The sequence below is a fragment of the Martes martes genome (assembly GCF_963455335.1).
Source record: "Martes martes genome assembly, chromosome: 1".
Lineage (NCBI taxonomy): Eukaryota > Metazoa > Chordata > Mammalia > Carnivora > Mustelidae > Martes > Martes martes.
This window is the reverse complement of record NC_137888.1, coordinates 129,839,840-129,866,087: the sequence shown is the minus strand read 5'-3', so window position 1 is coordinate 129,866,087 and position 26,248 is coordinate 129,839,840. Positions and strand designations below refer to the sequence as shown.

General features: G+C 40.5%; 1 protein-coding gene across 2 annotated transcripts in view; it reads left to right on the top strand.

Moving 5' to 3' along the window:
* Positions 1-340: 340 nt before the first annotated feature.
* ATP2C1 (ATPase secretory pathway Ca2+ transporting 1) overlaps positions 341-26,248 on the top strand; it is a 171,632-nt gene continuing 145,724 nt past the window's right edge. The window contains exon 1 of one of the 2 annotated variants that reach the window (XM_080823122.1): positions 341-737. In XM_080823122.1, coding sequence (XP_080679248.1) covers positions 630-737 — 108 coding nt within the window. In that variant the 5' untranslated portion in view covers positions 341-629. The remainder of the gene's footprint in view (positions 738-26,248) is intronic. The other variant, XM_080823121.1, reaches the window with a different exon arrangement.

Sequence of the window (26,248 nt, the reverse complement as noted above, 5' to 3'; positions counted from 1 at the left end):
TAACAGAGAAGAGTGAAGCAAATTGTTCATTTTTTTTTTTAGAAATCCCCCAAAACAAAGCTTCTCGAGACGGAATGAATCAACAGTTTTGAGCTGAGTCACAGCCGAGGGATGTCCCTGTGTGTGTGCTCATGCTGATAAAAAAAAATCTAGAAGGAAACAGAAAAAAAAAAGAACCAACCCACATGTCATGTCCTCTTTAAGAGCCAGAAAAGCTGTCAGAAGAATTAAGATTAAACCTCACGAGAGTCTGTGGGTGTGGAAAGTCACCAGCTAGCTAATATTAACATAGCTTGCAACAGAACGCTGTTGCTAGAAATAGGACAATCGCATCACTACCACTAAGCAATTTGCATTCTGTGGACCAGCCCCTAAATTCCTCCCAGCTCCTTCTGCCCTTTGGGCATTGCATTTCTGGACGCTCTTAGATGGTGGGTGCTCGAACTTGGCTGTCTGGTTTTATCAGGAACCCTACCCAAAAGAGAAAGCAGCGAGAACATTTGCTTTGTTTGCAGGAAACTGATCGAGCTACAAGCAAATTTCAGACATCTGAGGGATTGTGAAGCTTCTCGACTTCATATGGTTGCTGACAGGGTGGGGCAGACAAGAACCTTCTTACTTTCCTCACCATGGATAATCTGTTGCCTCAGTCTAGATTCTCTTATTTCAAAAAATATCCTCTCCATGCAATTAGGAAATATCTGTCGATGCTGAGAAACCAAAAAGCTGAAGAACAGGTATATTTTATTTATATTCTCTTTAAGGCTAACCGGTATTTGCTTTTGGGTGTTGCTTTCATGTGTCTTAGTGATTTAGCTTCTGCTGTCTTACATGTTTATAGGCACAGGTCGGCTCCTGCTTGCGGCTAGTCGTATTTAGCAATCACAGAAGCAAGCAGGCTTGTGAAGATTTATTTGAACTTGGAACATTTGGATCCTGACATTAAGCTCCAGTTTTATAATGAAACTGTGCGTGTTCTCTTTTTCTGAACAGCTTGACCAAACTACTCTATCAGCTTTAAATTGTAGACTCTTTGAAAGCTTTCTAGGGCTGCAAATACAAATTTTAAACTATTAATATCTTGACAGATGAAAATACTAGACCCTAGAAATACATTTGTCTTCTTGTGTGTTTTTATGGCTATGTTCATATCACCAGGATTTGCAAATTGATATTGATATTGATAGTCTCAAATACCATTAACGAGCTATGACGATCGTTGAGAAGTAATTAGTCACTTTTTTAAGTGGAGGGCAGGGTATAGGGCACTGCAGTTTTTAGCCTTTTTAGCCAATCAAAAGTTAGGGGTTCTAGTAGGAAACTGTAGCATGTGGGAGTATAAACATTACCAAAAAATAGTTAAAATGCCTGATGACTTCTTATTTAAAATCATGCTTTCATCTTATTGTTTTGAAATGTACTTCATTCTAGCCCTTACAATCTATGAGAAGACATCTCTAAAAACTGCATTTCTGAATTGTACCAAACTGTAAGAAGAAATAGCTTTATGTGATCTACTTAAATCTGGTGGCTCATTTCGGGAAAAGTATGACCATGGTAAAGGACAAATGTATATCCACATGGAAGAGTCATAAATTGCTTGCACATCATGCTTCTAACTAGATCTGCAAAACTGCATGGGAGATATTAGTAGTGTTCTGTATTTGAATGAGATGACCTACTTTAATAAAAACACTTCCAGGAAGTGAAAGCAAAGGTCAGCAGACAGAAAATCCTCTAATGACACGTTTTCCAAAAAGTCAAGGCTTAATTTGGAAGATGAAAATCATCATTACTGTTCCAGAGGAAACTGCTTTTATGCCGTGCTCTAATGATTTTACAAGAGCTGGAAATTCAGAGTGTGCTTACAACGGGGGATGGGCTGGTCCAGTTTATCTCTTCCTTAGGCCCTGCCATGTCCCGATTACCAGAGAAATCTTTTGGTTTCCCCCGTTAGCGTGTGCTTGCTTTTGAAGTGGAAAGCCAGAGACCTGGGTGGTGGTCCTCTGAGTTGCAGTCTACCATGCTCATTAAGACCCCATCACAGGCTTCTTCGGGCCTCATTATACGGGGTGGAGGGGTGTGAGCGCTGGGGAGTAGGGAGTGGCTGAAAGGATGGGCTGGAACTGTGGAATGTGGATTAAGTTATAGCCCCCACCCAGTGCTGTGAGTTTTCAGAGCTGTGCCTATAGTGTTTATGCAGTTTATTTACTTTGTTTGTTTTAAAAAAGTTACAAAATACATTCAGAAGAACATTAGAATATAACATGGGTCCTCCAACTTGGACTGGGTGGGTAGTCCCCACCCCAGTTTCCAACCATTTGGGATGACCTGGCAATCAGGAACGTTGTGCTGGTTTTTTAACTTTCTATACAAATTAATGGAGAAATTAAAAAAAAATAACACATTCAGTTCTTTTCTGAAACCAATTAACAGCTCTGCAGACAGACTGTCTCACAGAATTAGAGAAATCAGGTCAGAGTCAATCATGGCTAACCTTGGAAAGCTTGTTGGAATGTTATAAAGAAGGTTAATAATGTTTATAATTTTAGGACCTGCATATTTGTTGTCTCTAATGCCTACAGTCCTGTAATATGGACTCTCAATATAAATAAAGGTGAGGGAAGTAAAACAAAGACCTCAAGAGCCCTTGCCCACCTACCTAGAAAGTATTTTTTTTTTAAGGTTTTTTTTATTTATGTATTTGACAGACAGAGACCACAAGTAGGCAGAGAGAGGAAGGGAAGCAGGCTCCCTGCTGAGCAGAGAGCCTGATGCGGGGCTCGATCCCAGGACCCTGAGATCACGACCCGAGCGGAAGGCAGAGGCTTTAACCCACTGAGCCACCCAGGCGCCCCCTACCTAGAAAGTATTGAAGGAAGATAATTCCTGTCTGCCTGTCTTTTAAACTTGACCCATTTGGGGGAGCCTGACTGGCTCAATTGGTAAAGCATGCAACTCGTGATCTCGGGATCTTGAGTTCTACCCCCACACTGGTAGTAGTTTACTTAAAAGAGGAAAACAAGTTTGACCCATTTTACCATGCTTGATCTCTGAATGATCTATACTAACACAGTGATAGCAACACAGCAAACTGCTAATCTTTCTTCTAGAAAGTATTTCTAACACTTCAGATATTCACATGCCACTGTCATAATTCTTACCATAAGTTTGTGGTGTGATTAACTTCTTAATATTTTTCTATATTTGCATTTAAATCATTTTGCCTTTTTTTTTTTTTTGCTGTTTTTATTATGCACTACATCATTACACTGCATGACCTTCTAGAAGGGGTAGCTGAGCATAACTGAGATATTTTTCACCAATCAGGAAAATGCTTCCTTAGTCGATATTCTCTAAATCCTTTGACACATGGTGACAATTAACTCAAGAGACATGCCTATCTCTTTCCATCAGATTCCACTGATATGAATAATGGGCAAGGCTTTTTTCTTTACCTGTTAGTGAACCCGTGCATGTGCGCAGTGGCTATGCCGGGGATGAGCAAGCACACAGCCATGATGCCAATCCCCGGGCAGAATCTTGAACCACATTGCAAAGTGGTTGCCAAGCAAATCACTTACTTTTTAAATTTAAGTTTGTTTGGAAAGAAAATTTTATGTAACTACTATAAATGGAAAACCACTGTCATTTGTTGTAAACAGAAGAGAAACATAAATATAGTAAAAACAAAATAATATTAAATTTTAGCTAGACACTGTTACCTGGGAAACCTCTGAGCCTGAAACCTACTCTTTTAAGATCAGCATCCTACTAGACAACTGAGACATTTCTCCTGGGCAGAGATGGAAGGGACTGAAAAGATAGCCAACTTTCTCAAGTCCAAGGAATTTGTTGTTATTTAATGTAGTGTCTGCAGGCTACCTAAAATCTTCTCTGACCCCATCCAGCACCACTGGATCTCACCCATGTTGTGTTCATCCACTTGGAAATTACTATCCCAGGCACACTATCTGCTTCTTCACCTCTGTGCCTTCAAAGACATGCCTCCCTATAACCTAGAATTCTGTCCTTTACTGACAACTTGCCCACCTGGAGATCACCTACATCCCTCAAGACCCAGGTTAAATGGGCTCTGTAAAAAACCTTTCTCCAGGTTTGCTAGGGAGAGTGAAGCAAAGCTCTTCCTTTTCCAAGATATTCTGTCTGTGCCTAATATGGCTTCTTATTATATTGTGTGTAGTAAGCCATTTGCTTACATGTGTATAAGTGAACCCAGACATATGTGACACAGGATGGTATCTTGTTCTTTGTTCCCTCAGACCCACATTGGAGCCTGGTACAGGCCACTGTACCAGTGACTTCTAACACAGGCAGACTGCCTATGGAGCACACCTCCTTGCCTGGTCCTACCCATGTTTCACCTGGACCTGGAAGGCCCCCGAATATCCCAATCAGGGCCATTCTTACACCTGCCTTGTCCACGAATGCTTTCTTGTTTAAAGCTTCTCCTCAGGATTCTTTCCCCTTGCACTTGGAGTCATGCCAATTGGTGTGACCTAAGGGCTGGTTTGTTGGGAGTTTTCATCATTATTCTTACCATGATATGCCAATCAGTGGGTGGACAGATTACTTATCAAAGTGATACCAAAGATCTTATCCTTTGCATTCCTAGATTCTAGTGTAGCAGCTATTTCACAAAGCCAAATCCTTAAGTAGAAAATTAAGGTAATTAATTAGATGCAGGTGTGGAAGTTTGGGGAAATTAGACAACGAAACACTTCTGAACACCATTATTCAAATGGTGGTGGTGGTGGTGGTGGTCGGTGGGGGACATAGCCTGAGCCTCAGCGAGCTCTCAGATGAATTTGGGCAGGTGCATGGACACATTCATGAGGGCATAGATGTCTGAGCTTGTGGGAAAAGTGAGACTTGCCCGCAATATTCTCTTGAGTACTGATATATTCTCTTGAGTACAGCAGCCTGCTCTGTGACTCAGGTGACCAAGTGGGACACTGAGTGAGGAGGGGAGAATTTGCTCTACTTCAGGGCAGACTATAGCCTTGGCTTCAGCCCAGTGAGGCCTACAGAGAACTGAGGGCCCTATGAACCCCCACGGAATGTTGCTCTTAGGGAATGCTGCTTTTTTTCTTTCTCTTTTTTAAGATTTTATTCATTTATTTGAGAGAGAGAGAGCCCACACGAGTAGGGTGGGAGGGGCGGAGGGAGAGGGAGCAGCAGACTCCCCACTGAGCAGGGAGCCCGACATGGGCTCGATTCCTGGACCCTGAGATCATGCCCTGAGCAGACGATTAATGGGCTGAGCCACCCAGGCGCCCCAGGGAATGCTGCTCTCAGCGGGCAGCACCACCAGTATAGATATTATTCATGGGTGCTAGCATCAAATGACAAGAGAAGACAGTTTGTGAGCTTATATGGGACAGTATACTCTCTCTCCATTGGTGAGCTCCTCCATTTCCATGGCTCGAACACTACTTATTTGCTGCCAACTTCCAAATATTTATCCCCAGTGCACTTCAGCCCTGTATATACAATTGCCTGTTTGACATCTCCATCTGACTGTCTCATCCATTTGGCAGACTGAAGGAACTCACAAGCTCTGTCCTCAAACCTGCTACTCCTACTCCTCAGGTCCATCAATCAGCATGAAGACTCAAACCACAAACATGGGAGTTGCTTTGGTACTTCCCCCCTCTTCCTTACCTCCCCTTTGCAATCTCTCTCTCTCTTTTTCTTTAAAAAGATTTTATTCATTTATTTGACAGAGAGAGATCACAAGTAGGCAGAGAGGCAGGCAGAGAGCAAGGAGGAAGCAGGTTCCCCGCTGAGCAGGGAGCCTGATGTGGGGTTCGATCCCAGGACCCTGAGATCATGACCTGAGCTGAAGGCAGAGGCTTAACCCACTGAGCCACCCGGGTGCCCCAAGAGCAAAGTTTCTAATGTTCAAATGCAATCCAAATATTTAACAACCAACTTTGAGGTTAGCATTCATTAAGTAACCCAACAAGAAATAAAAATCCAGTGACCCTGTTTGAGCTAGAAACCTCTTCTTAAGCCATTGAAAAGAGACTTTAGAACAACCTCCAACAATACTTCTAAGTTCTAAACCTTCTAAGTTCTAATACTAAGGTTCTAAACCTTAATTAAAATATACCTACTGTTCATGCCCCTTGGTCCTCAAAGACCACTCTCTTCATTTTAACCAGATTCATCAGAGCAGGTCTTGAGCCAGATACACCTGCTGTGACTGCAGTAGTGTAGTTTTTGGCTCATTTTATAAACATTTGAGTACAGCTCTTTCTACTCATTGAGACTGTGAGTATCACAGAGGGGCTTCCTATTTCATTTCTATATTTTTATTCCTTATAAATATGCTGCACTGTGACACACGATATAGTATGAGAAAAATTGCTTAATAAAGGAATGAAGGGATTGCATTAGACAAGATGACTGAGTAGAGCTCTATTATGCTCTGTATTCCATCCCATCCTGGTCAGCATTTTTTGGTCCATATTTATATAAGGACATCCATAATAACATGATTATATTTTCTGATAATAAGAATATAGAAAGACAGTAAAAAAATTAAGTGGATTGATTTCGTGGGAAGATATTATACCAGTTCAATGGTCAAGTTCCAAGATATATGCATCACACACACACACACACACACTCACACACACACACATACATATAAATAACACAGGTATATATTGTATATATGTTCCTGGTCCCAAAGGCCAGTCTTCTTATTTCAAGCAGAGTCCCTATTAAATAAGCAAGACATGTCAAGTCAGCTAGCTCATAGATGATATTTCTTGTTCAGAAAGAAGTCTTTCTATTCAATAGAGCAAAGCACCATCAGCGTGGATCACCCCCAATCCTTGTCTATGAATTAACCATCCTGTGTTTTCTGACGCCTCATCTGTGGGACACGCGGAAGAAGAGATTCAAGTCCATGAGCCTGCTGCAGGGCAGGATAAATTGAAGGACAAGAGCTCAAACCAGTAGACTCTTCTCTGTCTTAGTGTTTCATCAGGGAGATTTATTTGTTATTGACAAGTTGACCTTCAGGCGTTACCTGCCCTCTGGACTCAGCCTATAGAATCCTCTTCTCTTTGTTGAGTAGTCGTATTCCCCCTTTCTACATCTCTGCGAAGACTCACAATAGACACTGGAAAGAGCACCAAACTTGGGGTCAAACAGGCAAAATCCAGCAATGATCCAAATGAGCTGTATGACCTTAGACAAACCTCTTAACCTCTAGTTTCACAACCATAAAACAGATTGCACGGTTTTCCCTAGATCTTGCCAGCCTCCATTTACTAAAAATAACCCCATTTTCACCATATCTTGCCCTCCCCTGCATCACAGATCTCAGCCCCCCACCCCCCCAACCTCCACATTCACTCATTCAGTTCTGTATATGTCTCACCTACTACGTGCCTTATTTATGTTTGGCACTGGACTAAAATAGCAAGTGAGAACAGTCACGTTCCCTGCACCGGGGTGAACAAGATTTTCACTTAAAGTAGAAAATTCTGACTGCTAAGAGGAACTTGGATTGTAGGGTAATGAGAGAATGTAGGCACACAACTTCAAGTGCTGTTGCCGTGGTAAGCAAGAGAAGGTGACACAGCAGGGTTGGCAGGTGAGGATGGAGGGTTCGGACAGTATTTTGGAAGTGGAATCGACTAGTCTTGTTAAGAGATTGCAAAGGGGGGTGCCTGGGTGACTCAGTGGGTTAAGCCTCTGCCTTCCGCTCAGGTCATGGTCTCAGGGTCCTGGGATGGAGTCGGGCTCTCTGCTCTCAGCAAGGAGCTTGCTTCCCCCTCTTTCTCTGCCTGCTGCTCTGCCTACTTGTGATCTCTCTCTCAGTCAAATAAATAAATAAATAAATTTTATAAAAATACAAAATCATAAATTTAAAAAAACAAAATTAGGGACTCCCTTCACACTCCCCCAAAAAATGCACGTTGAGATTTGAAACATTACATAAGTATTTTGAGTGGCTGATGCAGGCTCCAAGGGAAATGATGTAATTTTCACTACAGCTTGGTTTAAGAAATGTTAAGAGGCTTTAGTTCCTTAAAGTGAGTTGGTTATATCTTGAGCATAAACCAAAGTTATCCATTTCTTAAAGCCTCTTTTAAAAAGTCATGAAATACTATTGATAGTTCAAATGACATCTCAGGGGGAGATTAAAGGCATTTGGCCCATGTCTTTGTGCTTGGGTAGGAAAAAAAGCTTTTATCCTCCAGAACCAAGAGGGAAAGATTATCTGGGAGAATGTAAGATAGAGGGCAGAGATTCCACCACACTCCCCTGCAGAAATTCACGTGACTATATATAAGTAACACCGGCAGTTAAATTGCTATAATAATATGAAGCTGAACCTTAATACTGCTGACTATTAAATGTGATGTTAAAAGTTGAATCGTTTTATCGTGGTAATTATAACAGTCACCTCTATCTGAAGGGAGAAAATTACAAAGAAAAAAAGGAGCTAATTACAAAGAAAAAAGGAAAAAAGCCTCCAGTGGTTTTCTCCATGTCTTCGTCCATTCAGGCTGCTGAAACTACAGCAGCTTATAAACTACGGAAATACTTTTCTCATCATTCTGGAGGCTGAAAGTCTAAGACCGAGGGGCTGGCAGTTTCCATGTTTGGTGAAAGCTGGCTTCCTGGTTGCAGACTGCCGACTTCTCAGTTGTATCCTCTTGTGGCAGAAGGAGAAGACGGAACTAACTCTTCAGGGTCTCATTTTTAAGGGCATGAATCCCATTCAGGAGGACTCCGTCCTCATGACCTAATCACCTCCCCAAGGCCCCCTCCTAATACCATCACACTTAGGGGGGTAGTGAGGTGGGAATTCAGCATATGAATTTGGGATGGGGGGACACAAACATTCAGTCTGCAGCTCTCCAAAACCTTCAAGATGCCTGAGAATTGTAATTGATAACTTGACTTTCTAGTCATCGGCACCCACTCTCCTGTTCTTCCCCTCTCCCAACCTTGTCTTCTCTGTCTGAGAAAATGCCACCATACATCTATTATTCCAGCAGAGACCTAGGAGCCATCTTCAGCATTTTCTCTTCCCTCAGCCAATATCTAATTTATTGCCAAGTCCTTTCAGTTCTACCCCAATCAATCTGTCGTCTTCTCTCTCACCCACTTAGCCCCGAAGCCATCATGACCTCTTGTCTGAAATATTGTAACAGCATTCTTATTGGTCCCCCTCTGTCCACTGCTGTCCCATCTAAGCAGTTCTTCACCCTACAGCCGGAGAGGTCTTCTGGAGACCAAACCTGATAGGAAATTCCCCAGCCCCATGCTTACATTCTTTCATCGGCTTCTTTCTACTCACCTGTAGGACAAAGACAAAGTTGCCCAACACAGAGGGCCTTATGTGGTCTGGCCCTGATCCTCTCTCCTGCTGCATGCTTATCTTACCTCCTTTTGCTCTCTGCGCCCCAGCAGAATACCTTCTTCCACTTCTCCCTGTTCCTCTACGACTCCCCAGCCAGGCCTTTGTTCCAATTGTCCCCTCACTATCCTCCCTTAGTATCCACTCTTCCTTCAGACCTTAATTCAATCTTAAGTCCTTTTGTGCAGGCTTTCCTAACATTCCCACCTTGGTCCTGTGGGGCTGTTTGTGGGGCTGTTTGATTCCCAGTATGTCCTGGATGACTAGCGAAGTGCCTTTTAGATGGAAAGCACTGTGAATATAAGTTTGTGGAATTGGTTCACGGGATGGGGGCATGGTCAATAGTGGGGAAGGGATTAGGGGGATGATAAATGCTGTCCTGAGACAGAAGTGCTTGAAAGAATCCTGGATGTTAGCTTTTGAGAGGAAAAAATTTTAAGACATGGTTGTTTTTTTGTATGAATTTGTTTCTTGTGTGTTTCACAAGAACTGTAGGGCTAATTTGTAGAGAAGAATGGTGGTGCGTTTGAGATGTTCCAGAGGAAATGACCATGAAATAACCCTGAAAGAAATTCAGGGAAAGGTTGTGATATAATCATAAGGATAAACTTTCTAAAAATAAGAAGTAGAGGAATGGGTCTCCTTTTGCAGAGGGCAAGTATCTCCTTGGGGGATGTTGTAGTGATGGCTTCTCTGTGATGAAAGAGAAGATTAAATGACTTGTCAGACCCCTTCCAGCTCCAAGATGCTAGTGCAGTGAGCAAGAGAAAGGTGGACGATTTGGATACCTAAGGATCAAAGAAAAGGTACAGGTTTATCAGTTAGAATTTGCTTGTTTTATTTGGTCAATGGTAAATACTCCACAGTCTGAACATGTTTCTCTGGAATCTAAGGTCAAAGAAGACAGAATCAAATGTCTTTGGAGATTCAGGTAGCATGTATAGTCTATCAAGGGGAGGAACTATAACTACCTCCAGAAAAACACCTCTGGTGAAAAGCTAACACACCAGTGACTAGATTTTCTGAGCCCAAGTGAGCACTGAACTACTTGTACCCATAGTTTTATAGGGTGTGTGTGTGTGTGTGTGTGTGTGTGTTTTAAAGATTTATTTATTTATTTGACAGAGAGACTGAGAGAGAGAGAGAGATCACAAGTAGGCAGAGAGGCAGGCAGAGAGAGGGAAGCAGGCTACCTGCTGAGCAGAGAACTGGATGTGGGGCTTGATCCTAGGACCCTGGGATCATGACCTGAGCCGAAGGCAGAGGCTTTAACCCACTGAGCCACCCAGGCACCCCAGTTTTATAGGTTTTAAAACTCCCTCCAGGATAAGGATAAATAACTTAGTATACTTTGTAGTCATTGATGAACAGGGGCCAAGAAATTTCAGGTTATTTTGTTGCATTTTAACCACTGTTTTGTTTTGTTTTGTTTTCCTTCACCTTAATATCAAGCCCCTTCTATAGCTTCCATTCCCTTTTCCTGCATTTAATGCTGACAAGATCATGCTTATTATGATCCCATCTGAGGGTGTTCCATTCTTCCTGTCCATATTATCATAGATCATCTATTGCTTTTATAAAGAGTTAGACATAAACGGAGATACCTGGACCCTGAGTTGACTTCTGAGCTATTTTTCTTTTCTTTTCTTTCTTTTTTTTTTTTTCTGAGCTATTTCTAATCCTGTTGCCTGCTCCTAAACTTTCCTAATCTACTGTACAGATGCCTTTGAAGCACAGGAGTCAATAAATGGATAAACACCAAAACATTTGTCTTGGAAATAAGCACATTAACTCAAATGTTAGTTGACCCTTTTTTGTGGGCTACAATGCAGCTTTTTACACACATTCCTAAACTTGGTATCCTATTCTACTTCTCAGTTTGTCTGCAACATTTTATTTGCTAACTGTTGTTCAGAATGGAAGATGACGTATTTTCTCACCTCGTACGACAGTTCCATGCTTTAACAGAAAAAGAAATGAACTGCCCACGTATGTTGTACTGTTCACAATTTGCTGTGAAGAGAGCAGAAAAAAATGCTGGAATTAGTTCTCTCCTGCAAATTCATTTCCAGGCAGCAAATTCATAAGGCTATTTGAAGGTGTGCAGCTTGGATTATACGTTCTAGAATAAGGAATTTTACAGTTTTATTAAATGCCTGATATGTGCCAGGAACCTGGCAAGTTTCTTTATATACATTGTCATTTAATCCTCACAATAACTTGACAAAATTGGTGGCATTATCCCCTAATTTTAGGGATGAAAGAACTGAGGTTTAAAGAAGTGAGATGACTTGGAACATATTCATAAGTGATGACAGTAAGATTTTATCTCCAGGTTTGCTGGTCTGTCTGACTCCAAATTCACTGACTCTGATTCACTACCTCAAGGTGAGATACTTACCACTGACAGGAGCCTTTTCTCCCCTATTTCCCCTCGCTCTTCCCTTTCTTTCTTCTTTCCTTGGTATTAGGTTTTATTTCATTTATTGAGGATACGGGGTTAAAAATAAAAATTGTAACTATTCTGCAGGGAAGACACCTTAAATCCTCTTAGGTAGAGATCCACGTTTCTGAGAGGTATTAAAAAACAAAATTCAACTGAGTAAATTTTAAGGTCTTTATTGACTTTATTCATTGATTCATGAATTGGGCAGCATCCCATTTAGCTGATAAAAGCTCTGTGGAGCTGTACAAAATGAAAGACTTTTACAGGCAGAAGGAAGAGGGACAGGAACTTATGCTAGTGAAGAGTGAATCAGTTGTGGCAAGGTCATCTTCCTTCAGGGGACGGCAGGGGTCTATCAGGCAGATTACCTCACTAGTGCTGACCAGGTAATTCCAGATTGACTGATTTAGGATTCCATTCCTGGGAGATTTGCTGAAACTGTAACTAAGTTGGGTGTTAAATCTCAGTTTGGTGACATGGGCTTAGCATAAGTGATTCCATTTGGGTACTGTTGTCTCTTTCATGACGATTCCGCCACACACACACCCTCCCCCGCTTTTGACAAGACTTTCAACCTGAGAGATGTGGTTCAAATTCAAGGCATTGGTGCCACTCCTAGCTACTTTTCTGACATTCTTGCAATTTTTGTTGATCTTCTGTGTAGTATTCACAGCTCATGGTGTCTTTCTTTCTTTCCTTTTTTTTTTTTTTAAAGATTTTATTTATTTATTTGACAGAGATCACAAGTAGGCAGAGAGGCGGGCAGAGAGAGAGGAGGAAGCAGACTCCCCACTGAGCAGAGAGCCCTTCATGAGGCTGGATCCCAGGACCCTGGAATCACAACCTGAGCAGAAGGCAGAGGCTTTAACCCACTGAGCCACCTGGGCACCCCTCGTGGTGTCTTTCTGCTGAATCTTTGTGGTATTCACAGGGTATGACTTCAGGTTCACATTTTTTAAGTTGATAATTCTCTTTGCTCCTATTCTGATGTTCAAGTCTTAGGGAGGTCATTTGCTTGTTGGTAAGTGGCTGGGAACAGGCATTAAAGGCTTTTGAGAGAATACAGCACACCAGGAAGGCTACTATGATTACCATAAGCAGGAGAATTCGCAATGTCTGGGATGTACTTTGGAGCCATGTTCCCCCCAAGACTCAGAACAATAAAAAATCACATAAGTTGAAGAAACACCCCATTGAAGGAGTCACTTTCTTAAGCCAAGTGGTTTATTCAGTGATCTTATGTAGCTAAGTTTCAGCTTCCCCAGAAGTGTTAATCTGAGTGCACCTGGTGGTGTTTGCCACAGACACCTCCTTGCTCAGCTAAAAGATAATCAAAGGCTATTCTATTATCAAGAACAACCTTGGTCAGGGAGTCTAAGGATTTTTTGTTGGACAGCTGTTGCTTTAGCAACACATTCTGCAATATTTCCAAGAGTTAAGGAGAGGTTCCTCTTTTTTTTTTTTTAATAAAGATTTTATTTATTTGACAGCAGAGAGGGAACACAAGCAGAGCGAGTGGGAGAGGGAAAAGCAGACTCCCCACTGAGTAGGGAGCCCAAAGCAGGGCTTGATCCCAGGACCTCAGGATTGTGACCCAAGCTGGAGGCAGACACCTAATGACTGAGCCACCCAGGTGCCCCTAAGAAGAGGTTCCTTGTCATAGCCTCATTTGTACTTACTCCTAGCTGGAGGAAGAGTGATCAACCAAAGGAAGCTAATTTTGAATCATGAATGCTTCCTGGTAATTTCCACTTGAGTCTGTGGCTCATGACTGGGAAAAGTGACAGCCATGGAGGCTTGCACAAATTTAAGGGTATATAAACCACACAGGAAATTTTATTCTGGTCACCCTTTTCTTTGTACAGAGTCTAGATGCAAGGTTCCCAGGTTTGGGATTGTTAACCAGAGACAGGGAAATGGACTCTGAGGGTTAGGGAGTCTGACATGATAGAAAGGGGGCTAAGTTCCAAAGAACTGTTCCAGAAAAACTGAGGCATTAGAAATTAGGGAGAAGTCTATGATGGGCAGAACTATAGGGTCACCAACATCATGACAGATCAATAGTCATTTGTAGCTTGGGTTACCCCCCTCTGCAATGGCCCAAGATATGTGAACAATGGCATTATTTTTCCAGGCCAGAGCAAAAGGTGGACAAAGAATCACAAAGACCTTCATGGTGTAAGAATTAGGAAAAGGATGGTCAGAGAGGGAAGAAGGAATGGAAAGAAATGTTCTAGATCCTCTTGATCCCATGTCTTGTAAGGAAGCAGGCTACCTTGATGTCAGCTACTTCTCTTCCTGGTCATTTTTTATTTTGAAGTCTCCAGCTAGAGTGCCATTCCTAGAGTCTGAAGGGAACCTTTTTTAATTGGGATATGTGGTCCCAAAGTTCCAGTCCCTGAAGTTTGACTGCCATATGGGTAGTAAGGAGGATCTGGTATAGCCCCTTCCAAGGAGATTCGAGATAGTCTTTGTTCTTAGTAATTCCAATTCAGCAAAATGGGAGAAAACTGAAAAAGTCTCTGCTGAGCAGGGAGCCCAATGCGGAGCTTGATCCTGGAGTCATGACCTAAGCCGAAGGCAGATGCCGCACCAACTGAGCCACCCAGGCACCCCACCCCCATTTTTTAAAAAAAGATTTATTTATTCATTTGAGACAGAGAGCATGGGACAGAGGGGCAGAGGAAGAGGGAGAGGGAGACTCTCAAGCCGACTCCTCACTGAGTACAGAGTCTGATGCAGGGCTCAAGTCCACCTAAGATCATAACCTCAGCTGAAATCAAGAGTTGGACACTCAACTGAGCCACCAGCAGTCACCCCCATTTTTTTTTTTTTTTTAAAGAATTTATTTATTCATTTGAGAGACAGAGATCACGAGTAAGCAGAGAGGCAGGCAGAGAGAGAGGAGGAAGCAGGCTCCCCGCGGAGCAGAGAGCCCGATGCGGGGCTGGATCCCAGGACCCTGGGATCCATGACCTGAGCTGAAGGCAGAGGCTTAACCCGCTGAGCCACCCAGGTGCCCCTCACCCCCATTTTTAAAAAAATGATTATAGTAAGGCTCATTTGTTTGCATTAAACTTGGCCTGATTATTTACATAAATGCAGCAGTAATAGCAATTGATAATATACGCTCTTTTGAAGCTGGTTCTGTTGGAATTTTACATAAGGAATCTCCAACTAAACTCTTAAAACCTTTTGAGGCCAAGAAGCCAAACCACAGACTCCCCATCAGATTTTACTGGCAATATCTATAGCTTGGGTGAATTCCTCTCTTCTCAAGGTCCACAAAATATCCTCAGGTTCCTAGGCCTGCCAGGAAGTGACCTTCCCTACTCATCTGGTAAATCTGCCGGGAACCCTGTAAGCAAGGCACCTGTCAATTTTTCCAAGGGGCTTTATTGGTTCCATAAAATCAACCTTAGGTCTTTAAAGCTATCTGGTCATATCTGAGTGTCTCTCAAATATATTCCAGTGAAAGCCCTTGGCAATACAACCAGTGTTTCCAATGGTGTCCTGTTACAAGGGGAAGAGATTCTTACTGAACTAATGTAAATAACTAACTGTATTGCCATGAAAAGAATACTCAAGAGTTCCTGAATTCTGGAGGGATTAGGTAGGAAAGAAAAGTAAATGTTTTATATTTGTTTGCCAAGTTATATCTTACCAAATTGCTGTGAGTCATAGATCACTTAAGAGAAAAGGTTTTTTTAAATCTGGAAAAAAAAATTAAGGAACCAGCATTGTTACAGAGAAAAAGTCACACAAATTTATGTTCATTCAGTCCTGCATAGTTAATAGTTGTTCTGCTTGAATCCAGTTTTTCCATTAGTTCTGCAAATTCTTACCCAGTTCACTTTTATGATCTTAAAGTTATTAAAAACCTGTGATTATCAAGTCCTTACCACAAATTTCCTTGACGATGAAGCACTACTGCAGAAGCCTCAGAGTAAAATAGTAACTGTAAGTGACAAAAGACTTTAAAATGGCCATGGTTAAAGACCTAATGACATGGCATTATAATGCAATTGACAAAGAAATTTGGTTATTTCTGTGACATACAACATTTTAATGTAACAACTAGAATTATGACTGATATTATACCAGGACATACCAGATTCCTAGGAATTTCATATCATTTCTCAATAGATCCATAAAAATATAGCTAAGAAAATCTGGCATCATTTCTCATTTGTTAATCCTTCTCATGTAATTTAACAAATCAAATAAACCTAATTAGTTTAACATCTCTCTTTTTACAAGAAGAGAGAAAAAATCATTTGCAAATTTTTAGGGATCCTTTGCAAAATCCCAAACTTACTTCCAGCTCAAAAGACTTCCTTTAGAAATTTGATTTTGGGGAAGTTTGTCAAAAATACCAAAGATTTAAAAACACTTGGTTGAACAGGACCATAGGTCTCTGTGAAACAATACTTAGTTACCCATTTAATCATACTGCTAATTACAGATTTTGCAGGTAAATACAGAAAGTTAAATTGTTATAAACAAAACCTTCACTCTTCTAATAGAGAAGAGACACTTTTCTTAAGTAATGAAAGACCTGGTAAAGACAACAAGAAATACAGGGAACTCTTTGGATAAAACACAGAATCTTTGTTTTCCAGGTAGATTACTTAAAAAGTAAAGAAAAACCTTTTACAATCTCATATCAAGAGCAGACCAATGGTCCAGGAAAGCCTTATCCTGTAAGCGGATGAAAGAAAATTAAGTTTTAATTTTATTTAAGCATAAGTATATTATTGATATCAAAGCTTATTAAAAAAATAAGTCCATTCGATTTTAATTTTTAATTTTTTAAAAAATATTTTTATTTATTTATTTGACAGACAGAGATCACAAGTAGGCAGAGAGGCAGGCAGAGAGAGAGAGGGAAGCAGGCTCCCTGCTGAGCAGAGAGCCAGATGCAGGGCTTGATCCCAGGACTGAGATCTTGACCTGAGCCGAAGGCAGAGGCTTTTAACCCACTGAGCCACCCAGGCGCCCCAAGTCCATTCAATTTTAGTCACCCTAACTACACAAGGTAAAACTCTCTCTTTTTTAAACAACCAGGACAAATTTATTTATTTATCTTTCCCTTAAAAAGAACACATCTCTATACCTCAATTTCTCTCAGCGAAAAACACACATCCTAGTTTCCTTTCACAGAATTGTTTCCCTCAAGTAGCTTCAGTTACATATATTAGAATTTTTACTCCTTACTATTTGAATTTCTGGTGAAAATGAAGCAAACTATTGTGAACAATCTATTAGACCAGCATTCAATACACTGGCAAATTTATGAACAGATTTCATAATGTCTAGAAACATATGTTTCCTCGTAGTAAATTTTCCAGTGTGGCACAAGATATGTCTACCAACAAACCCAAATATCTTTAGTTCCTTTGTAATAAGAAACCAAAAGTAAGTAAATTATGTTCAGTAAATAATATTTCACTATTTTATCTTATTTGGAAATGGTCTTGATAGTCAATGAATTTAACCTAACTCATCATTTCACTTAGCAGAGCAAAACTTTAAAAAGTTTCAAGTAACCAGAAAGATTTTGGAGACTGTTTTCTAGATAGGATAGTAAAACATAATTATTGCTGAAAAGTTCACCAAGAAACTCTTATCCCATTTACAAATATTTATTTCTATAGTTTATCTGCTATTTAATTCAGTTGTTCTTAGCAATTATGTCTAGACTACCCAAGAAAACGTCATGAGACCTTAGACAAAATCCGCCATCATCTCATGCTTCTTTTTTTCTTTTTTGCTGACAAATTATATAAGAAATAACATGAAATTATTTGATATTTAATAGACCTAGTTAGAATAAAAGTATTATATTTAATGATGATTCCAAAGACATGCCTATTTTAATTAAACTAACAAATTTACACTGGTTTTTATTACTAAAGATTAATCCTAGCTCATGTGAACTTGAAAAACATTTGGGTTAAGTTCCCATTACATTTCTGAGAGTTTTAGGAATACTTAATTCATATAAGTGCTTAATTTTCCTTAAGCCAATTAAATAGGGATGTTCTACAAATTAATTTTGGAAATACCACCCAGACTTAGGAAAATACCACACATTACAACACATTTTGTATATAGACACACATAAGCATACAGATAGATATAAACAGAGAACTTTTATTTTTGGCTATAAAATTTTAGCCAAATAATACAAACCTCTTTATTTTTTTAAATTGTTAACTTTGCTTACTTTTTTAAAGTTTGTTTTTTCATTGTTTACTTTTTAAGTAAGCTCTACACCCACCGTAGGGCTTTAACTCACAACCCCCAGATCAAGAGTCACATGTTCCACAATCTGAGCCAGCCAGGTGCCCCCAAAACTCATTAGTTATACATGAAGTTGGATTCAAATTGTATTGCTGGCAGATGAGTTTATCTGCTCAGATAGCTACAGTTTTATTTGTTTGTTTGTTTGTTTGTACTAATATTGTGGAGAAGACAAGATAACTGTCTTAGGTGAATAAAAAATTCACTTAAGTTCCAAACAGACTTTCCCCCTTTTTTCCTTCCATGAGAATTTCCTCCCTGAAATATGCTTTTCAAAGAGATGGCCTAGATAAAAGTTCCTGAAGAAGACCAGGTAGGACATTTACCTCTTAAAAGCACAGGGAAAGAATGTAAGTTCCTCCAAAAAGAACTTTGTTTCTGAAAGCCAGATTTTTACAAAAATTAGGAGCCTTTTGAGATGAATAGGGGAGGTTTGGGGATTGGTAAAAAGGATAGGTAGACTTTGAATTGTTTTTATTGCCGAATTTCCGGTTTTGCAACATTTTCTAAGATACAGACAGTTGTGGTGCACTTGGGTGGCTCTGTCGTTAAGTGTCTGCCTTTTGCTCAGGTCAAGATCCTGGGGTCCTGGAACTGAGCCCTGCATCTGGCTCCTTGCTCAGCGGAAGCCTGCTTCTCCCTCTCCTACTCTCCCTGCTTGTATTCCCTCTCTTGCTGACTCTCTCTCTCTCTCTCTTCAAATAAATACAAAATAAAATCTTTTAAAAAATTGCTTTTAATTCCTCAAAGAACTGGGTTGCAGCCTAAATAATATCAAGGGCCTGAACCATTTATCCAACTACATTACCTTTAGTTTGCTCCTTTATGTCAGGGAGATCTTCAACTAATATGGAAATCAAAAAGATTCTGGATTTAGAGCTTTGTTTTGGAATATTTTAGTAAATCCTTTCATAAAGACTTCAGAAAGTTTATTTCCCTCTGGGTACATTTAGCTTAGAAAGGGCATTTAAGAAGTTCTACCAGGCTCTGAATATCAGCTTCCAATTTGGCCAATTTCTGACCACAGAGAAACTTTGAAAAAAATCCTTTCAGATACCTTCTCAGTTTTCAGCTGGAATAAAGAGTAAATATACCTGGCAGTATGGAACAACCCCTTGGATGTAAGAGGCCTCCCCAAAGACGGTACCAAAGATACTGTCCTCCCAAGATCCAGGGCCACTCCCGTAGACAGCCAAAAAAAGACTTAGATAATTTCTCTGGTGCTGGCAGCAGTTTGGTAGAACCCTAGCCACAAATGGCGTTTAACCCACATTTCTGTCCAGCCATATCTAACCACAAATGGGGTACAACCCACATTCCTATCTGGCTATATTTTGGGGTCCTCAACCTGACAGTTACCAAGTGAAGTTCTCAGGATGCAAAATGAGACAAATAAGAAGGTCATGGCTGTCTCTGGATTTAGAGAGGGGCAACATGAAATTTTATTTTCCTCCTTCCACCAGGTATTGTAGACAGAGTTTTGGGAGAGCTGACTCTGGTAAGAATTCTCACCCTTTGCTGGCTTCTGCCAACTTTTTCCAGGATCCCATCTATAGGTTCCAGGATTTACCAGAATTTGGTAAGTTTTTCCATTCATTTTTAATTTCCCTTGGCTGTTGAGGGGAAACTGTAATCTCTAAACTGTAGCAGTTTACCAGAAAATCCTTCAGAGTCCTGTTGACCCTGGAAGAACCCAGATAGGAGGTCAGATATGGGGCATCTGGAAGACCACTGCCTTGGTGGAGTTTTATTAATAGTCTTGTAGTCTCTTCAGAGTGCAAAGACAATTCAGACTGTCGATTACTAGAATGTGTACTCAAATAAAGGAAGATAGACGGGAGCAGTAGGAGTTAAGTCAGTCTTACAGTCTTTTGTTTTGGGTGTCTCTTATAGTTTTAATTTTACATTAGCCTTTTGCAACAAATCTTCAATGAAGCTACTTTGGAATTTTGAAGTATTTTGGAGGCTTCTTCTTCTTTTTCTTCCTCTTTTTTTTTTTTTTTTTGGAGGCTTCTATATGCCAATTAAAGTAGGTATCCAATTCTGTTTGTTTGATTTAGGAACCCCTTGCTTTCAAGTACACTTCTTAAATGAACAATCTCACCTATTTGGTATAGTCCCCATAATAGCCATTGTAATTCTAGGTTTTTTTTAGTGAGACTGACATTTTTGTAGAAATCTACAGTTTCTGGGACCATAGTTCTTAGACATAAAATAAGCAGGTGAGCTAGAAGGTGGCACACTGAATTCTTTGGAACTTAAGGATCCTATTTCTTTCTTTTTTTTTTTTTTAAAGGTTTTATTTATTTATTTGACAGATAGAGATGACAAGCAGGCAGAGAGGCAGGCAGAGAGAGAGAGGAGGAAGCGGGCTCCCTGCTGAGCAGAGAACCCAACGTGGGGCTGGATCCCAGGACCCTGGGATCACGACTTGAGCCGAAAGCAGAGGCTTTAACCCACTGAGCCACCCAGGCGCCCAGGATCCTATTTCTTTAGCTACACCTTGGGTCTCTGGGAAACAAATTAATACCTAAGAGGGATGTGATACTAGGATAGGGAATGTGTGGTGTTTTATGGTGTACCTTATTGCAGAGAAATTTTCTTGAAGTTGGTAGATGACCTAGTGTCAGTCTAACCCCTTCCATGACCAACTTATACTAATATGGGAGTCTCAAAATTAAGTGATGAGCATTCGAAAAGCTTTTAAGTGCCTAACTCATGCCTACCAACTTTGTGGCTTTTGGCTTCTGAGACTGCCTTTAGCAATAGCCTTTACTTACACAAAACAATACAAACAAGAACACATTAACATACCAAAGTAACCAAAGAGATGTTATTGTGGACTGGCCAATGAAAGGCCTTGCAATGAAAGGCCAGCAATTCCCAACATGGAACTGGGGACTGGGGAAAAGATTGAACCTGCATACACCAACCAGTGGGAACTGTGGGCTGGGATTTCAATCAAATGAGGAGCTGTGGACAAACTAAGGGTTAAAAGACTTGGGTTCTAGGTAGAACATGCTTCCAGTTCAAAATGATGTGCTAAGCCCTGGAGGAGGAATTGTGTACGGAACCAGGAGCCAAGAACTGACATTCTTTTAGAGACTTTTGTGTGTCGAAACTGACCTGCTGCCCTGGAATAAAAAGCCAGTTAGATATGGAGTTCAATACAAAGACAGCAGAGCTCACTGGGGTGCCTGGGTGGCTCAGGCACTTGAATGTCCTGAGTCATGCTCCATACTAAGCAGGGAGGCTGCTTGTCCCTCTCCCTCCCCCTCTACCCCACTCCCCACGACTGCTGATGCTCTCTCTCAAATAAATAAATAAATAAAATCTTAAAAAAAAAGAAAAAGAAACAAAGACAGCAGAGATCAGAATGAAGAGGAATTTATCCACAGCCTTCAGAAATGGTGAGAAAGAGAACTTGAAGGGTCCATGGGTCCAAGTGCCTATGTTTCTTGTTTTGCCAGAATCTATCAGGAATTTCCTTGGGATCCCACTGCTACCAACAAATCTGTTAAAAAACAAATTCAACTGAGTAAATTTTAAAGACCTTACTGGCTTTCTTCAACAATTCATGACTTGGACAGCATCCCATCTAGATCTGAGAAAATAGTTAAAATGAAAGACTTTTACAGGCAGAAGGGAAAGGGATAAGGAAGTTGTATTGGTAAGAAAGCAGATTGGTTGTGGCGAGGTCATCTTCCTTCAGTGGACGGCAGGGGTCTATCAGACAGGTTACCTCACTAGTGCTGACCAGGTGATTCCAGATGACTAATTTAAGATTCCATTCCTGGAAGATGCTAAAACTGTAATTAGACTGGGTATTAAGTCTCAGTTTGGTGACATCAAACTTAGCATAAATGACTACATTTGGGGCCTGCTGTCCCTTTTTTAACAGAGGTTTGAAAGTTATTCAGTTTGGGGAACTTCTAAGAAAAAGAATGTAAAATTGTAAATACTAAATTAGAGACAAATTGACTATTAGAATAAAATAAGAAATCACCACACTGGGCGCCTGGGTGGCTCGGTGGTTTAAGCCTTTGCCTTCGGCCCAGGTCATGATCTCAGGGTCCTGGGATCAAGCCCTGCATCAGGCTCTCTGCTCAGCAGGGAGCCTGGTTTCCCCCCTACCCCCCCACCCCCACCTGCCTCTCTGCCTACTTGTGATCTCTCTCTCTGCCAAGGGGAAAAAAAAAAAAAGAAAGAAATCACAACAAATTATAAATTTGGGTGACAAATTTGAGATCACAAAATCTGGAAAAATAAGTGTTTTAACTAATTAACTAATAAATCCTAAGGTGTTTTGTTTCTACATTTTTAGGCTTCAGATTCTTTAATCACCACTTCACATTCTCTAAGGCGATAAGAGAAAAATAATCCAGATACTCCTTTAACATAGTTAATTTATATTTGTTTTTTATTTGAGTATAGAACAGTTCCACAGACTAGCTGCAGGCTCTCTTTCTCCACTCACAGACTTCAGGTGCTGGGCTCAAGGGGATGCATTTATATAAAGATTTCAGGCCTTGTGATTTAGAATAGTAGGGAGTAGAAATATCCTTGGATATCCTTTCTCTGCTAGGACAGCCAGCAATAACTTAACCATACACAGATAGGACTACAGGCCACTTTTGTGTACCTCACTAAATCCAAATGAAATCTAAACGTATCCCCATCTCAACTTCTTTTAAGCCAGATCTAAAATTTTGCCCTGGGGTGTCCCGATGCTGCCTGATAGGAGAAGTGTGAAGGAGGAAAGGTCAGTAAAAAGAGTAACTCTAAAATCAATTGCAGTAGAAATATCCTTTGCGAATTTTACCAAACCATAAGACCATGAGAACATTGCTAGAGTCTCTTTAAGGGCCTTGAAAGGGGCCTCTATACATGAAGGGCCCTGAAACTCGTTTCCTTGGTTTCCAAGAAAATCCAGCTCTGAAGGAATGATATAACACACAAAAATGGTATGTATACTGGGACGCCTGGGTGGCTCAGTTGGTTAAGCCGCTGCCTTCGGCTCAGGTCATGATCCCAGGGTCCTGGGATCGAGTCCTGCATCGGGTTCCTTGCTCGGCAGGGAGCCTGCTTCTCTCGCTGCCTCTGCCTGCCTCTCTACCTGCTTGTGTGTACTCTCTCTCTCTCTCTCTGGCAAATAAATTTAAAAAAAATCTTAAAAAAAATGGTATGTATACTAAACATAATACACAAGAATCCATGCCATAGGGTGGCTTTGAAAGTAATACTGATGTGGTCCTATTCTGAGAAGGTTGAGCTCCCAACTCCATCAAATGAAATAGAGGATTTCTTCAATGGAGGATGTTCTTTCAGTATATTTTGCTCTATAGTAAGTAGCACTATGAAGATGGAAATGTTCTGATACTATTAAATCTCAAAGGTCTCCCACCCACACCTCCATTTATATTTGCAAAGGACTTGTTATTTGTAACGGAATTTGCAAATACAACAGACCTCAAAACTCCTATGTTGGTGTAATAAAATTAAACACACCATTTACTATCCTTCCAAGCAGGACAGTTAATACACATAGATAAAAAGCATGTTATTGCTGTTAAAGACGACATAGTAGAAAGATTATAGCACTAAAGAAAGTCTTTAAGAATTCATTAAGATCTAATCAAGCTATTGCAAACTCATCTGTTATCCTCAATTATAACATAGTTACCATAACTTGTCTCTGGATAAAATCACCTTTATGTTGGATATCTTTGCTGTATTTTGCTTCTGGTAATGTATTCAAATGCCAAGTTTTCTCATGTAGATACTCCTCTTTTTAAAAAAGATATATTTATTTAGGAGCACCGCGGTGGCTCACTTGTTAAGCATCTGCCTTCAGCTCAGGCTATGATACCTAGGTCCTGGGATCAAGCCCCGTATCAGGCTCCCTGATCGGTGGGAAGCCTGCTTCTCCCTCTCCCTCACCCCCTGCTTGTGTTCCCTCTCTCATGTCTCTCTGTCAAATAAACAAATAAAATCTTAAAAAAAAAAAAAAAAAAGGATGTATTTATTTGAGAGAGAGAGAGAGAGAACAGGGGGAGGGGCAGAGGGAGAGAGACTCTCAAGACTCTCAAGCAGACTCCACACTCAGTGTGGAGCCCAACATGGGCTTGATCTCAAAACCCTGAGATCATGATAGGAGCCGAAATCAAGAGTTGGTCACTTAATGGAATACTGCCCCACCCAGGTGCCCCTATCCTCTTGGTAGAAACTCTTGATTCATTTGTTCTTCTTCCTTTGTTCTGCAAATAACTGCCCTTAATGTAAGCAGTCCTTGTAATTGTGTCCTATACCACTAACCCTATTATAATATTTACTACTAAACTAGGCTATGGCCTATAAGTACATCTCAAAATAAATAAAGGACATCACATAAGTATTTTGGTCTTATGAGTGCATAGTTTGTAATCAAATTATTTACACCAATTGAATAGTGTAAAACCCTATTTCATTAGTCTTAAAAAGGATCCTTTTGCTCTATCCCCAACACATAATTTCTTTTTTTTTTTTTTTAAGATTTTATTTATTTGACAGACAGAGATCACAAGTAGGCAGAGAGGCAGGCAGAGAGAGGGGAGGAAGCAGGCTCCCTGCTGAGCAGAGAGCCCGATGTGGGGCTCGATTCCAGGACCCTGGGATCATGACCTGAGCCGAAGGCAGAGGCTTTAAGCCACTGAGCCACCCAGGCGCCACTCCCCTACACATAATTTCTGCATAATGTACTTCAAAAAAAATTTTATAGCCTCTGAAATGTTATACAACTTTTTTTTTTAAATGTTCTGTTTTTAAAGGCTGAAACTATGTCTCTAACAAATACACTGTTTCAATAGAATGGCATTTTCTACTTATGAAGGTTTCCTCCACTTCTTTCATTTAACTAGGCTGCCAAAGGTTCATACACCGGTCAAAGACACATTGTTCCAAAGGTCCTGACCTGAGATAAGAAAACAAAGACTGACTTAGAGCTGGCAACACAACTATAGCTCCATTGCCTGTGCATGGCCCCTCTAATTTTTGTTTTCCTCCATACCAAACTGGGGCTATGCTGAGATGATGCTCACAGTTATTTAAGACGGGAGAAATGTGATCTCCTTTAGTCTTAATGTCCTTTCCCCTGGTCATTTAAAATAATTCGTTTTAGGCCAATAGGTATCTACACAAAGAAGGTTGAAGTCCTATAACTTTAAGATAATTCTTTTAAGAATTTAATTCATTCTTTGGGAAATGCTGGAGAAGGTTTAAAATACGGATATATACTCTCACACTATTTTTCAGAATTGAGGACTACTGGCATGATCAAAATATTTTTAGATGAAAGTTTTAAGTTTCCTGTAAATGAGTGCTCAAATTTTAGCACTGGAATCACCTGAAGGACTAGTTAAATATTAGGATAAAGGCCCCTACCCCCAGTTCAGTAGGTCTGAGGGGGTGCCACATAATTTGCACTTCTAAAAAGTTCCCTGGGTAGTAGGGTCCCCAGTTTGAGAACCACTGATGCAACCAATGCAGATCATTTAGTGATGTATATTTTCAAAAATCAAAGCTGACAGGGTCTGCACCTTTTCGAGTACATATGCTGTTTGGAAGATGGAGAGTCATTGCCAAAGCCAGGGGGATAGTGATGATGATTTAAAGCTTCATAGGTTCTTAACTGGCCATTTTCAACCATAGCTGCCCTACTCCTAGTAGCATTATATAATCCTCAGTAAGGCAAGAAGTCATTGAGTAGTGTCTTGCCATAAGTGTTGCAGGATCATTGAATGAGATGATCAAGAAAGAATTCTTGAGACGTTTTATGGTACAACTTAGTAAGTTTATTTAAGTAGCACAGGGACTGGACCTATGAGCTGAAAGAGCTGCACTTTTGTTGTATGAAGCTGGTGGTTATATGCCTAGTGTTCAAGGGGGAGGTGCAGGGAATATTAGAGCATGAACGTTTTCTTTGAATTTCTACTCGTAGAACTACTTTCTCAAGATTTCTCTGGTGCTTATCATTCAGCTCCATATTAGCCATCAGTGAGATGTACAGGCAGTCATGAGATCTAAATATGTAGCAACCAGTACAAATTTGA